This window comes from Pelobates fuscus, chromosome 5 (genome assembly GCF_036172605.1).
Source record: "Pelobates fuscus isolate aPelFus1 chromosome 5, aPelFus1.pri, whole genome shotgun sequence".
Classification (NCBI taxonomy): domain Eukaryota; kingdom Metazoa; phylum Chordata; class Amphibia; order Anura; family Pelobatidae; genus Pelobates; species Pelobates fuscus.
The window spans coordinates 376,720,444-376,736,135 of record NC_086321.1 but is presented as its reverse complement, the minus strand read 5'-3'; the positions used below and the strand labels follow the sequence as shown (position 1 = coordinate 376,736,135).

The following is a 15,692-nucleotide window of genomic DNA, read 5'->3' as shown; positions in this document are numbered from 1 at the left end:
CTATTCTGTATTAGTTTGTTTATTCCAGTAATTAATTATGCCCCCCTTGCCGTGACAGGCATTGTTTTAGATTATGGGGTTAACAGGACCACTGCACCGAGATCACTTCATTGAGATGACTTCTGCTGGTACAACAGTAAAGAGCTTTGTGTTTGACTGCAAGTAAAACACTGTATAAATGACTATATTTACCGATGGTTTCTAGAGCGGTGGAAATGGCTGACGTTGTATAAATGAATGATACACAATTCCTGGTTTCTTTTCCAAGCCATGTTTACAGATTACAGAACATCATTTATTTCAGTTACATTTTATTCTTTCAGTGATACACACGTAGCAAAACAGAATAATCTTCACACGCTGAGGCGTCTGTAAACATTTTCATCGGATGATCGTGAAGTCAGTCTGTAAGCATGTTTAAAATGACAACAAAAAAAAGAAAAACTTTCGTTTTCCTACTTGTCCCAAGTAATACACACTTTAATAGCCAGTCTCTTTATATAATTTTAGGAATGGTTTTAAAGTATAAAGAAAACGTGTTTTTCTACATGTTTTTAATCATTTTATGGCGTTCCCAACGTTGCTAATGTAATATTCCCTAGCAATCCATTTGATGATTATTACGATCATCTGTAAATCAGAGTCTTACCAAGGATAGTATGGATTGATCATGGATTGATTTTGATCACTTCAGGAATCTATGTCCTTAATGTCCTGGTGAAGAAAAGAAAACCTTCCCCGAGTAGATCCATCGACTGAGGGAGTCAGGATTGAGGAGTGAAGTACAATTCCACCCATGCGACGAAGGTCATGGCCGAGAGCCTAAAGCTCATTTTCTAAATCTGGCAGTTCACATTTTGTCTTTCAAATTGCTGCAGTGGAGCCCAAATCCACAAATACTAGCAGCATGAAGACACATACAATTATAATACAGAAACAAACATCGCTCGATACCCCAAAATATTCAGAATCCTGTCCACTAGCTTTAAGGGATTGTGGTGAAAATTGAGACGTAACTTCACACAGAGGATGCCTTAGTTAATGGATAATTATATAGAATATATATTAAACACCTATACCCATGTCACTAATATAAAAAAAAGTTATGCCTCTACGTGCGTTAACTTATACAGAATTTCACAGATGTGACTGTTGCCCTGAATCAGTGTAGTTCACATGGTGAAGGTGTCACAAAGGCTGAGATTTGAGCAAAATTCGAAAGAGTAATGTAGAAAAAGGAAAAACACAGGGATTGGGAGCAATACTGCGTTCTGGGTAATGTCAGATAGGTGTATATAAAGGAGTACCGTATTTACGATAACAGGCCCATCAGGCAGGCGTTTAACCGTGCCACGACCTCTGTCTCATCTACTGATTTATTGCACCGAATACATGTTTTGTTGGCAGCCATCTGAAGCCATGTGTGGAAATGTCTTATCTTGCTCAGTCATACATTGGAAGTTTAAAACTCTCGCCTAAGTGGGGTATCTGACTGAGTAACTATTAACATATTACCTCCCCCATCCTTCCGGCCCCGAGTAATCTCGTGTCTACCAAGACTGTAGTTTTTATTTTTTTGGACGCCATGACACCCTGCAAGGCCAAGTCTTCTAAAACACAACATTAACGCGTTTTATTAAGTTCTGTCCAAATATGTTTTTCCCATGTGCAATTCACTAAGGAAAGATGATTTATATGATCTTGCTTTCCTCTTTGTAATAAATATGCACGTTTTAGTTATGTATACCCCCCTCAATGTGCGTATAATACCCGACCCATCTTCTATTTCTGATCTTTAGCCCCCAAAAAAACTAATCTTTTACCATGAACCTTTATCCACCCCTTTCCCACATTTCACATAAGTGGAGAAAACAGGAGATAGACAATCCTGGGCAGCCAATGCCCTATGGCTTTTTTTCTTCTTTTTAATACTAATGGCCTTCCAGGAAGAAGGGAAAAGATCGCAACCAGAAGTTACTGATACATGGATCACGGAAGGAATCTGTCCTGGAGTTTGGAACAAGATTTCAAAAAAGCAACCCAACTATCTGCTGGGGACTCATCAATAACAGATGCTCCTGGTCAAAGTTCAAGAGATGGTCATTGTGAGTTATAGCTCCTTCAAAACCTTTCCATACGTCGGCCATAATAAGCTGTGAATTGAACAGGGACAGAGTTTTCAGTCAGTTTTATGGAAGGAATACGATAAGGACATAAAACTTCCAATGCCGACCTAAGTTTTAGGATGGATGTGTGCATAGATGAGGTTTGATTGTCACTGCCTATAACTGCTGTTCTTGTAGTCCCAAGGAAGATTCTTTAGGTGCAGGAAATGCCAAGGTAGGAGAAAAGGGACTATACGAAATGCGTGGACGTTTGTCATCCTGTTACCTGTAGAATCTTGGCTGTTGGTGAAAAGAATGGCTTCATTGGTCAAAAATTTGGTTTTGTGTTGAGGATATGTTAATTAGCCAATCTCTTTGTCAGAGTTTGTGGCTGAGAACCTCCACCATCATCAAACCTCTGTGTGTGTCTGCTCCGCGTATTCTAGCGCCAGATGCCCCCATTCCAGTGGTAATGTTTCAAGTCCGTCTTTACTAACTGGCTGGACAGCGAATTCCAGCCGCCCTGAAATAGGAGGGCAGGCATTGGGCACTGCCAGGTCCACCACCCGATAGACGCAAGCATGCGCCAGACCTAGAAGATGAGCATCAGAGGTGGATGAAAGAAGGCAGGTGACTCCTCTGCAGTAAATGCGAAAGTGACGCGCGCTGCCCTTGGGATGCGCCCAGCGCAATGTGAGGCTGACCAACAGCTGATCTGTTTCTGGATTCCTGCGCCAACGGAGGTTGGAAAGTGAGAGATCTGAGGGCTGTGCAGGCAGAGATGGAGGTTCGGACACATCCAAGATCTGTAGGACGGGAATTGGACAGATCAGTGACACAAGAAGGTGAATCAGCAATCATTTATGATACAGGTGGTTGGAAGATGTCAGACAGGCACAGAATTTCATGCTTATTCAGCTTTTGATGAGCCATATTAATTTTATATTTATCTTTGACAGCGTTAAAAGCATTAAAAATGCAGCGTACGAAGAATGGAAGTGTGAGGGGACCACACACAGAATAAAGAAAGATACCCTGATCTCTCCGATGCGACACGTGAAGAATTCATCCTGCCGACTGTCTGTTAGGTGGGATAGGTGGATGGACAAACTGGTCAAGAAGCAGTCATTGAGCTCCACTTCATAGTACCTGCCAAGAGATAAATTGTCAGCCGTGGATATTCGTGGTCTGTGATTACAAACTCAGACTAAATGGACACCATTTACAGGCAATCACAGACAGCGAGTCTAGAGCCTGGTATACCTTGAGAGGATCAGGAACCAGAGACATATTTTATACTTCACCTTTAATTATCCTCCGAGGAATGTCCTACCCTCACATGCCACTATGTTACACCAGATTTTTTTTTCACAGAACAGAAAAAAAAAGACTAATTTCTCTAGAATAAGAAATAGTTATATTAATTACTATTTTAATTACCAACAGCCCCTCCTTTGTTCCCAAGTCTTTGCACAAGTTACACAAATTCTAGGATACACAACGTGAGCTATAGAGAGTACAGCGATAAGAAAAGTTTCACATAATAAGCCAGATAGAGTAACTGTTTTATGCACTAGAAAATATACAAATATATAAAGAGTTATATGTACTAGAGAATGTACATACATATGTGAATAGTTCAATGCACTAGAGAGAGAGTACAGATAAAGTAAAGGGACCCTATAGTCACCAAAACAACTACAGCTTATTGAATTTGTTCTGGTGAGTAGAATCATTACCGTTAGGCTTTTTGCTGTAAACACTGTCTTTTCAGAGATAATGCAATGTTTACATTACAGCCTAGTGATAACTTCACTGGCCACTCCTCAGATGGCGGTTAGAGATCCTTCCCGGGTCATGGCTGCCTAAAATGCATCCAAACATTCAGTATCTCCTCCCTCTGCATGCAGACACTGAACTTTCCTCATAGAGATTAATTGATTCAATTCATCTCTATGAGGAGATGCTGATTGGCCAGGGCTGTGTTTGAATCATGCTGACTCTGTCCCTGATCTGCCTCCTTGTCAGTCTCAGTCAATGGGGAAGCATTGTGATTGGATCAGGCTACCACTTCTGATGATGTCAGCAGACTGCTTGTTTTTTTAATCAATGAGGCCGACAGGGCTGAGCCAGCAGCTTCAGGCTTGAGTACAGTAAGATTTTGCTATATTTATGGAGGCATGAGGGGCCGGGGGGGGGGGGGGGGGGGGCTAGATGGTGGTTTTAACACTATAGGATCAGGAATACACGTTTGTGTTCCTGACCCTATAGTGATCCTTTAATGTCTAGGGATACGGGAACATGCTGGTTATTCCATGGGCCCAATTTGAAAGTTTAGGTCAAGAGATACTTGGCTTGAATAAAGATCATACTCCCTCTAGGGTAGATGTGAAGCTATTCAGGATCTGATTTAAGCACATTAAATCCTCAGTTGAAGGTCTGTCAGTGGTTTTCAAACACCCACCTTTGCACCCAGCCATGTCTGTTGTCTTTCTGGATGTCTGAAAATTGACTGGGAGGCTCAGAGAGCGTCTGCAGTTTGCGTGCCTCCACCTGCTCTGCGGAACACAATGAGAACATGATCAGTGGAGCTGGGAGGAATACTGTCAGACTCACCAGATGTAGTACATTACATAACAGAGTGACTTAGACATTGGAAGCTAGAAGCACAGTGGCATTACCCCCACCAAACTTTAAATTATTCTTTCAGACCAGATCTCTTCCTCTCCCATCTACTGCCTCACACACAGTGTGGATATATGCTGTATATTAAACCAATTTCCACTATTTACTCTCTGATCAAGTAACCTCCTGTTTGTGCACTACAAGTCCCATAATCCTCAGCTACCGGCAGGCAGAGAGCCTAAACTTAATATAAAATAATACTTGTCTCACCACTCACTCCTGTGATACTCTCCACCTGGCAGGAAGTCACGTCCTGCGTTCCCAGCTCCAGCGCCACAGACACTTTGGATGGTTCCTCCAACTTGTACACCAAGAGGAGCAAGAGATTCTGTGGAGACGCGACATGCAGGGACAACAACCTAAATCACAACACAAGGGACTTAATGGCGATGACCAATTCTTCATTTTAAAAAGTGCCCCTTCTATCTTACAACGGACCGGCCATCAAGGCAACGAAAAGTCCTCTACTGCAGGCCGCTATTCACTGAACTGGGTATCTTAGAGAGAATGTTAGCCAACAGACAAAGGAATTGCACATTTTTGCCCAAAAAAGGCATAGATAGAAAATTGCTGAAATTGAGAATTTTCCTAACTTGTTTATTTCAGCCTAGAATTCCCAAATCTGTGATTAATTCTCCTCAATTTCCAGTTTAGCGAACAATATCTTACAGGATTTTTGTTTTTAAGATACATTTGACAGGCACGTCAAAGCCATTACCTGACTCGTATTTAACAGTTTTAGAATTATTACCAAAAAACACCATAAAAGATTAGAAACATACATTTCAATTCCAGGTCCCAATGATAAAGATCTGCAGTGTTACGTCTAAAATCCTTTATAATATCAATTATTTCCCAAGATAATCTAGACTTGCCAGGTGGTGCCAAGAGTGGTGGAGCGTGGTCATCTGATTCTGAAGTATTGCTCATGGTGGGGTGTTATGGGTTTCAGGCAAAATCAGTTTCTGTTGCTGAACATCAGTGCTCATTATTGGTTTAACCCCTTAAGGACACATGACGTGCCTGACATGTCATGATTCCCTTTTATTCCAGAAGTTTGGTCCTTAAGGGGTTAACTAGGTTCTAGCTGTAAATGGGACCAGTGACTTGAGAGCCGCCGGTATTCATTAATTACAGAGCTCCAATAAGGAAGAACAGCACTATTCTTTACTGGGGTTTAGTTATAATTCAGACCATCGGCCACGCGTAGAGATTCAAAAACATGTTATAAGCAGAAAGTCATTGCAAACAATGCTAAAAAAAAAAAAGTCACAGCCCTGTCTGCCAGGAATTCTGGGAGAGACGTGCAAACAATTTTATTACAGTTGCCATGTCTAGTCTAGGGCAAGTTATATTTTCTTTACAGTGTGTAGTTATAGGACAGCAGTACATGTGACATTTTACGGAAACAGTGGGAAGATTTAGTCACTTTTTGATGTCAGTACAACTTTAATAACGCTTTTTACAGCGGTCCCCAGCTTAAAAAAAACAGCATTATCCATCACTGGACATTGAATCACTCAGATTCTAGCTCATTGTATCGATAAAACACAGAGATGGGGATGGTAATTAGAAGGTGATCATTGGGGTTTATTTGCGTCTTTCATAATAAGTACAGGGAAACTTTCAGGACCACATTTCATACCATACGTAGATTGAGAGTTTTATTGATGTGATGATAGAGCATGACCAACGTTGTCATACCTGAATGCCACCGTAAAACGCATTTCAATGTAAATGATAAATTATTTTTTTACTACTAATATTACACAAATGTATTTTCCAATGAACTTGTCTTTGGCCTTTCACTTCCTTAGTGAACTCGCTTGAATCCCTACCCAGGCACTAACCTCAGTGTGACTCCATTTGTATCTGCTGGTAACTTCCCCTCAATCAGCAGCGAGTTGCCTCCTTGCCACGCATCCTTCTGGCAGATCCGGGACCTCACCCACCCACTCTGTTGGTCTTGAGACGTGACCTCTGTGAAGATTGGCTGAACCTCCTGGGCACTCAAGTTAAACCATGGGCCAACTTCTTCATCCTAAAGACAAAAAATGGCAGCACTCTTTGGGTACTAGGATACACAGCACGGGGCCCGATCAGGGATCATCTTCTTATGTAAGAAAGCATACGGGGCAGACTGATCACTTGGTCATGGTCTGGGGCCCTATTCCCAGCTGATAGGGGTGGAGGGCATACTAGTTCAAAGATTTACATCATAAAAAAAACAAAATGAGGACCTCACCTTTCCAAAAGAGAATCTCTTCTTTCCACATCCAATGCAAAGAGTGGAGCAGATAGGAAGTGAGCAGAGGCTGTGTATAAATAGATAGTTCTCCAGCAGAGACCAGAACCTGGAATGAAAAAGACGCCATCATGAGAGACTGACTGACACAGTGCAACAACAAAAAGACAAGCCATAGGAAATGGACAATATATCAGAAAACGTTTTATTTCTTCTGGTTTCAAACATGTTCTTAGTTGTAGATCTCTATTGCCAAGTTAACAGTACTCTTATTAGACTGATGTGATGCATATAGTGATGGCAATATGAAAATATGGCAAAAAAGAAAAATTGTGCATGATCCAAAGGTGGCACCTGTCGATGGTCTACCATGGTCTGGACATGTATGGCTGCCAGTGGTGATTTATGAATGACAGGATGCGTGTGGTGACATTTTGTCATCAAACTAATATGGTGACCAGGGGTCATGTATGCCTTTCTTACAGGAGGATAAGATTTACCATTTAATATGGTAATTAGGGAATTCAATACCTTTACAAGTCAGGAAAGAGATAATCACTTCCCCCTATCTCCATTCCTCCCTGTTCTTTCTTGGCTGTGCTACTGAGCAGACACGTGAGCAGACATGGGATAATTTTTATCATGGTGAACGGGGAGTGGGATCTGATGACTTTATAAGGTTTAGTTGGTTTTGTGAGTGTAGCGGAGTAGAGGTATTATCCAAGGTATCTCCGCTGGTAGACAGGAAAGGTAATCCAAGACAGATACAAGACAGGTAGCGTAGTTACAATCCCTTCCCTCCAAGAACTAGACGACACATAGCTTGGAGGTCAACTGACGTTTTATTCACACACTCACAGTATTTATGGAATTTCCCATGCAAGGGGTTTCCCTACAGACAATTCAGGGGTGAGGAAATAGGGGACTACGTGGGGACTGAACAAGAGGGACATTTCTCCCATAATACACTGCTGCATGAGAGGGACACTCCCACCAGCATATACTATTAAGTGGATTATCCCCTCGTGCAGCAGAAGCAAGATTTTACATTAAAATACATAAATGGAATATTGTTCGTCAAATTTGGACGAACGGGTGTTCGGCAGATAGCTGGGGTCGGAGCGCACATTCCCTGAAAGTGCCGCTCCGATCCCAGCTTAACCTCTTAAGGACCAAACTTTTGGAATAAAAGGGAATCATGACATGTTACACACGTCATGTGTCCTTAAGGGGTTAAATAACCGAACGCCGCACAAAATACACTTATTTTCTAAGTTCCCCTCAAACTACCGAAGGATTCCATAGAAACCTAATACCGAAAGACCAGGGCTCCCGAACGGCTTGGAAGTCCAGCGGTATTCGTGCCATCGAGCAGCCGATTTTAGTTCCAGGCGCTCGACGACCAAATACCGCTGGGCTAACAAAGGATCCAAGATGGCCGACCGCCGCGTGGTCGGTAGCCGAACGACGGCCACCCTGAATCCTCTTAATTTACAGTTTGCAACAATGTTGCAATCTTTAACGAGAGCCACACGACCTCCTGAGGGTGGTCTCCATCCGGCAGTTTGTTCGTTTCACGAACAGAGATGGAAATCACTGTTCGTGGAACGATTACCTGAATGCCGACGGGTTTTTATGCCGCCAGCATACGAACTCTATAGACATGCAATACATTACACCCGCGTACCCTTGGTTCTTAAAGTGGTACGTACAGGTTACAGGAAAATACCGTTTTACAAATAGCTGCTGCTGCCACAGTGAGTTAGTCAGATTGTGGTTGCTGTTGTTGTTGTTTTAGTTAGTTAGATTGTGGGTCATTATTTGTATGTTGTGTTGTCTCTGAATTAATATTTGTTTAACCCCTTAACGACGAGTGACGGACGAGGTCCGTCACTCAGGGGAATGCGTTAATGACGAGTGACGGACCTTGTCCGTCACCCGTTAAAATTAACCCCAGATCGCCGCAATCGCGGCGATCGCGGGGTTAATGGTGCTCCGGTCTGCCTCTGCATTAGAGGCAGACCGGGAGCACCGGATCGGGCTGCCCCAGTACATGTGCCCGCTCTGACAGCATGTCTGAGCGGGCACATGTGCTGTGTATACTCACCTCCGCCTCCCTGCACTTCCTGGTTCTGTGTGAAGTGCAGGGAGACGGATCTTCAGTGATCCTGCCCCCTGGTGGAAAGAAAACATAGTAAAATTAAAATCCCACCCCCCTTTACCCCCCCCTTTACCCATTTTAATAAAAAATTAACCCCTTCCCTGCCAATTGATCACTGACTACAGTGATCAATTGGCAGGGATTACATTTTACTAAGATCTGATTTTTTTTTTAACCCCTGAGGGTTAATTCTTTTTTTTTTTTAATTTATTTTATTAATTAATTTAAATATTTTAAAATTATAAATTTAGCTAGCTGGGGAGGGTGGAAGTTAGTGGGGAATTGGGGGATTTAGTATTACGCTAACTAGGGGTTAACGTTAAAAAAAGTTTAAAAATAAGCTTTAAAAAGTTAAAAAATTAAGTTAAAAAAAAAGTTTTAATAACATTTAAGTAAAAAATTTAAAAAAATAAACCCTTTACCCAGTCCAAATAAAAATTAACCCCTTCCCTGCCAGTCGATCACTGCCTACAGTGATCAAAATACAGATCACAGTATTATACTGTTCTAATTTTTTTTTAACCCCTGACGATTAACTTTTATTTATTTTTTAACCCTCAGGGGTTAAATTTATTTAATTAACTAATTTAAATATTGTATAATTAAATATTTTGCTAGCTGGGGTGGGTGGGAGTTATGGGAAAATGGGGAATTTACTGTTAGTGCTGCTTACTGCTAGTTAGGGGTTAACGTAAAAAAAAAGCTTAGAAAAATGTTAAATCTGTAAAAAAAAGTTTTACGAAAGTTTAGGAAACTTTAAAAAAATGAATAATCAAAACAAAAGTTTAAAAAATAGTTTTAAAAAGTAAAAAAAGTTTTAAAAAGTAAAAAAATACATTTAATAACGCTCATTACCACTACACCTGGTACAAGCTAGCGGAAAAATGATCCCACGCTAAGGTTCAAAATATGCCTTTTGAAATACCCTGGGATGTCTTCTTTAAGAAATGGTATGGCTTTATGGGGTATTTGGTTTATATAGCCTGGTAAAATACTCTAAAATGGGACATGGGCACAGCGTAAAAATTCAAAATTTGAAAAAAAATGCAATGGCTGTGTCCCAAATGTGCCCCTCCGATGTCCACATATACCTGGCAAAGGTACATACGGGGGTATTTTTGTACTCAGCAGACATAGCTGAGCAACATATGAAGTATTATACAGTGGTAGTACACATAAGGTTTGCAAAATATACTGTGCAAACTCACTTTGTGTGTCAAAAAGGCAGAAAAAAACGCTTATAACCACTACACCTGGTACACGCTAGCGGAAAAATGATCCCACGCTAAGGTTCAAAATATGCCTTTTGAAATACCCTGGGGTGTCTACTTTAAGAAATGGTAGGCCTTTGTGGGGTAGTTTGAATTTAAAACCTGCAAAGATGCTTGGAAATTGCACATAGGCCCGGCGTCAAAATTCAAAGTTCGGTCAAAACTGATATGGCATGGTCTCCTATATGGCACTGTAGCTTCACAAAATAGTGCCATAGACATACAATGGGGGTGTCCTTTTACTCAGAAGACTTAGCTGAGCATAATTTGGGGGGTTTGAACTTAGTGGCACACATGAAATATACAAAATGCCCAGCAAAAATGCAATCCGTATGTAAAATATGCACAAAATTATTTTTTACCACATACTTTGGCATGTAATGGTAAAAAAATGGGGGCATATTAAGGCACAATATGCACCTTATGAGATACCCTGGAGTGTCTTCTTTTACAAATGGTAGGCCTTTGTGGGGTGTTTTGAACAGTCAAACTGTTATAATACCCCAAATGGAAGCATAGGCTCATTAAATCCGTCTCTCAAAATTCTACTGTGAATACTGAAAAGGACAGGTCTCCTATATGGCACTGTAGCAGGGCCGGTGCAAGGATTTTTGCCGCCCTAGGCAAAAAAAAATTTGCCGCCCCCCCCCCCCCCCCATATGTCCAGCCCACCATGTGACATCACAATGCCCCGCCCATATGCTCTGCCATATGGGCCAACGCCAGTCTTCACAAAGTGTCTTATCTGAAAAGACAGTGTGTTTACATTAAAAAGCCTACAGGCACAGGCTATAGACACCAGAACCACTACATTATGCTGTAGTGCTTCTGGTGACTATAGTATCCATTTAATGTGAGGTAAATTAGAGATTAGTGCCACTAATAATATATTGGATTGCCTACTTACCACCAGATGAGGACAAGAGGCTGATGATGGGCTCAGTCTGGCTCCACAGGTCTGGTGTAGAAGAGGCTCTCTGGAGACTGTTTTTAACAGTGCTCACAACAATTAACGAACAGGAAGCAGCTCCATTTTTTAGGGCCCCTTACACAGCTCAAGGTCTGGGCCCCCAGGGGGCATACGCCTACAATGCCCACCCATAAATCCACCTACATGGCCCATCCATGAGTTGGGGATGTTTTATGTGTGCAATTTGTGTAAGGGATGTAGTGTGTTTATAGGGGATGTAGTGTGTTTGCGTGTAAGGAATGCATTGTATGTTTCTGTGTGTGTGTGTGTGTGTGTGTAAGGGGTGCAAGGTTTGTTTCTGTGTATGTAATTGAATGCAGTGTGTGTCTGTAAGGGGTGCATTAATTATGTAAGAGAACGTAAGGGATGAATTGTGTGTTTCGGGTGTGTCTGTGTGTGAGTAGGAATGCATTGTATGTTTCTGTGTGTGTGGGGGGGGATGCATTGTGTATGTGTGTAGTGTAAAAGAGAGGGTTTGTGGGGTAGGATAGGGACTGAGATGGGAACAGCTCTTTCTTTTTTTTAAAAAAATTCATAGTGCTCTCCCCTCAATTATTGATTTCCCCTTCCCTTCTGTCCCTCCGTGTTCTCCCCTTCTGTCACTTAGTGCTCTCCCTTAGCCCCCTGTCCCTCTGCAGTCCCCCTTGGTGGTCTTCTCACTCCCCCCTCCCCCCTTAGTGGTCCTCCCTCTCACAAACCCCTTAGTGGTCCTTCCCCTACTCCCCCCACCCCCTTAGTGGTAATCACCCTCCTCCCCTCTCCTTAGTAGTCCTCCCTCCTTACCCCCCTTTGGTGGTCCTTCCCCCCCTTAGTGGTCCTTATCCCCCCTCCCCTAGTGGTCCTTATCCCCCCCTCCCCTAGTGGTCCTTGTCCCCCCTCCCTCCCCTAGTGGTCCTTATCCCCCTCCCATAGTGGTCCTTATCCCCCCCAACCTCCCATAGTGGTCCTTATCCCCCCCAACCTCCCATAGTGGTCCTTATCCCCCCCAACCTCCCATAGTGGTCCTTATCCCCCCCAACCTCCCATAGTGGTCCTTATCCCCCCCAACCTCCCATAGTGGTCCTTATCCCCCCCCATCCCTCCCATAGTGGTCCTTATCCCCCCCCATCCCTCCCATAGTGGTCCTTATCCCCCCCCATCCCTCCCATAGTGGTCCTTATCCCCCCCCATCCCTCCCATAGTGGTCCTTATCCCCCCCATCCCTCCCATAGTGGTCCTTATCCCCCCCATCCCTCCCATAGTGGTCTTTATCCCCCCCATCCCTCCCATAGTGGTCCTTATCCCCCCCCATCCCTCCCATAGTGGTCCTTATCCCCCCCCATCCCTCCCATAGTGGTCCTTATCCCCCCATCCCTCCCCTAGTGGTCCTTATCCCCCCATCCCTCCCCTAGTGGTCCTTATCCCCCCATCCCTCCCCTAGTGGTCCTTATCCCCCCATCCCTCCCCTAGTGGTCCTTATCCCCCCATCCCTCCCCTAGTGGTCCTTATCCCCCCATCCCTCCCCTAGTGGTCCTTATCCCCCCCTCCCTCCCCTAGTGGTCCTTATACCCCCCTCCCTTAGTGGTCCTTATACCCCCCCCCCTCCCTTAGTGGTCCTTAACCCCCCCCCCTCCCTTAGTGGTCCTTAACCCCCCCCCTCCCTTAGTGGTCCTTATACCCCCCCCCCTCCCTTAGTGGTCCTTATACCCCCCCCTCCCTTAGTGGTCCTTATACCCCCCTCCCTTAGTGGTCCTAAACCACCCCTCCTCCCTTAGTGGTCCTTATACCCCCCTCTCCCTTAGTGGTCCTTTAAACCCCCCCCCCTCTCCCTTAGTGGTCCTTAACCCCCCCCCCTCTCCCTTAGTGGTCCTTAACCCCCCCCCCCTCTCCCTTAGTGGTCCTTAACCCCCCTCCCTTAGTGGTCCTTATACCCCCCCCCCTCCCTTAGTGGTCCTTAAACCACCCCTCCTCCCTTAGTGGTCCTTATACCCCCCCTCTCCCTTAGTGGTCCTTTAAACCCCCCCCCCCCCCCTCTCCCTTAGTGGTCCTTAACCCCCCCTCCCCCTCCCTTAGTGGTCCTTAACCCCCCTCTCCCTTAGTGGTCCTTTAAACCCCCCCCCCCCTCCCTTAGTGGTCCTTAACCCCCCCCTCCCTTAGTGGTCCTTACCCTCCCCTCCTGCCCATGTAGCGTGGCCGGGCGGCGCGGAACGCGGGACAGGAACCTCTGTTTCCTGTACCCGGCCGCCGGCGGAATGACAGGAAATGCTCACTGAGTGAGCACTTCCTGTCATTCCGTCGGCGGCCGGGTACAGGAAACAAAAGGTTCCTGTCCCCGTTCCGCGCCGCCCGGCCACGCTACATGGAGAGACCGGCAGGAGGGAGCGATCTGCGCTTCCCTCCTGCCGGTCACAAACCCGGCCGCCCTCCATGCAGCAGTGCTGCGCCGCCTGGGGCTTGCTAAAGCGCTCAGGTGGCGCAGCATGAGGAGGCGCAGCGGGGACAGGGATCCGGCGCCCCCTGGTAAGTTGCGCCCTAGGCGGCTGCCTAGGTCGCCTTACATGTGGCGCCGGCCCTGCACTGTAGCTTCACGAAATAGTGCCAAAGACATACAATGGGGGTACCGTTGTACTCAGCAGAAGTAACTGAACACATAATAAAACTTTGTACAGGAATAGCACACACCAACTTTACAAAATACACATGAGAAGTTCTTTGTTATAAGTTTGTGTGCGAAAACCCCCAAAAAACACAATTTTACTCCAATATTTAGCATAGGTTGGCGGTAAAATGGCTACGTAGAAAGTGTCAAAACAACCTTAGGTAAATAGCCTGTGGTGTCTACTTTATATAAATATATACTTTTGTGTGGCAATTTTGTTTTCTTTTATGGCTATTAGGCTTACAAGACAAACATACCAAATTCTAAAATCGCTCCACATAAAAAGTTTATTTTACTCCTTGTGCTTTGTGACCTGTAACTACCAAAAAAAACTGAAAATCCCAGACACATTATATATTCTGTAATTCAGAACAACTAAATGAATTTATTTTTAATTACTTTCCTTAACCTGCACTAATTATGTACACATTATTATTGCAAAAACTGTAAAAAAAAACACACAAAAATTCATTTTTTTGCATATTTCTGTATTTTTTTATAATAAATAAGCATTTATATATATATGTGTTACATCAAATTAAAGCCCTTTCTGTCCTTTAAAAAACGGTATATAATATGTGTCGGTGCAATAAATTAGTAAAATGCAAATTGCAGTTGAACGCAAATAGCAAAAAATGCAAAAAATGCCGTTGTCATTAAGTGAAAGACAAGCTTCTGAAGCTCTGTCCTTAAGGGGTTAAGTAGACGGACCAGAGTTTATTTCTTTATGTGTACATCATTTATAGAGTTTGGTAATACACCACAATGCGGAGTATGGCAGAAAGAAGAATTCTGAATAGCACAGGAACACACTGAAATACATCCTCACTAAGACATACAGTTCAAGCAACTAAATAGTTTACTGGCCAAATAAGTCATTTTACCAAAATCCAACAGAGTGTGCATTTTATTTACTGAACAAAATACTGGAGAGACAGGAGATCTGAGAAATTAACAGATGTATGTAAACGCAGACTGGTGGAGCATTAAACATTCCAATGAATGTGACTACAGTGCAGACTGGTGGAGCATTAAACATTCCAATGAATGTGGCTACAGTGCAGACTGGTGGAGCATTAAACATTCCAATGAATGTGGCTACAGTGCAGACTGGGGGAACATTAAACATTCTAATAAATGTGGCCATAGTGCAGACTGGGGGAACATTAAACATTCCAATAAATGTGGCTACAGTGCAGACTGGTGGAACATTAAACATTCCAATGAATGTGGCTACAGTGCAGACTGATGTAACATTAAACATTCCAATGAGTGTGGCTACGGTGCAGACTGGTGGAACATTAAACATTCCAATAAATGTGGCTACGGTGCAGACTGGTGGAACATTAAACATTCCAATGAGTGTGGCTACAGTGCAGACTGGTGGAACATTAAACATTCCAATGAATGTGGCTATAGTGCAGACTGGTGGAACATTAAACATTCCAATGAGTGTGGCTACAGTGCAGACTGGTGGAACATTAAACATTCCAATGAGTGTGGCTACAGTGCAGACTGGTGGAACATTAAACATTCCAATGAGTGTGGCTACAGTGCAGACTGGTGGAACATTAAACATTCCAATGAATGTGGCTATAGTGCAGACTGGTGGAACAT

The 15,692-nt window shown here is 43.6% G+C and overlaps 1 protein-coding gene across 3 annotated transcripts in view; it reads right to left on the bottom strand.

The window, feature by feature from the left end:
• Positions 1-294: 294 nt before the first annotated feature.
• The window catches only part of ENGASE (endo-beta-N-acetylglucosaminidase), a 29,711-nt gene continuing 14,313 nt past the window's right edge, over positions 295-15,692 (bottom strand). For 2 of the 3 annotated variants that reach the window (XM_063456251.1, XM_063456253.1), the window contains 6 exons: positions 7,036-7,144; positions 6,641-6,831; positions 5,001-5,149; positions 4,570-4,663; positions 3,140-3,254; positions 295-2,911 (listed from right to left, as the gene is read on the bottom strand). In XM_063456251.1, the coding sequence (XP_063312321.1) occupies positions 2,516-2,911; positions 3,140-3,254; positions 4,570-4,663; positions 5,001-5,149; positions 6,641-6,831; positions 7,036-7,144 (1,054 nt within the window). In that variant the 3' untranslated portion in view covers positions 295-2,515. The remainder of the gene's footprint in view (positions 2,912-3,139; positions 3,255-4,569; positions 4,664-5,000; positions 5,150-6,640; positions 6,832-7,035; positions 7,145-15,692) is intronic. The other variant, XM_063456252.1, reaches the window with a different exon arrangement.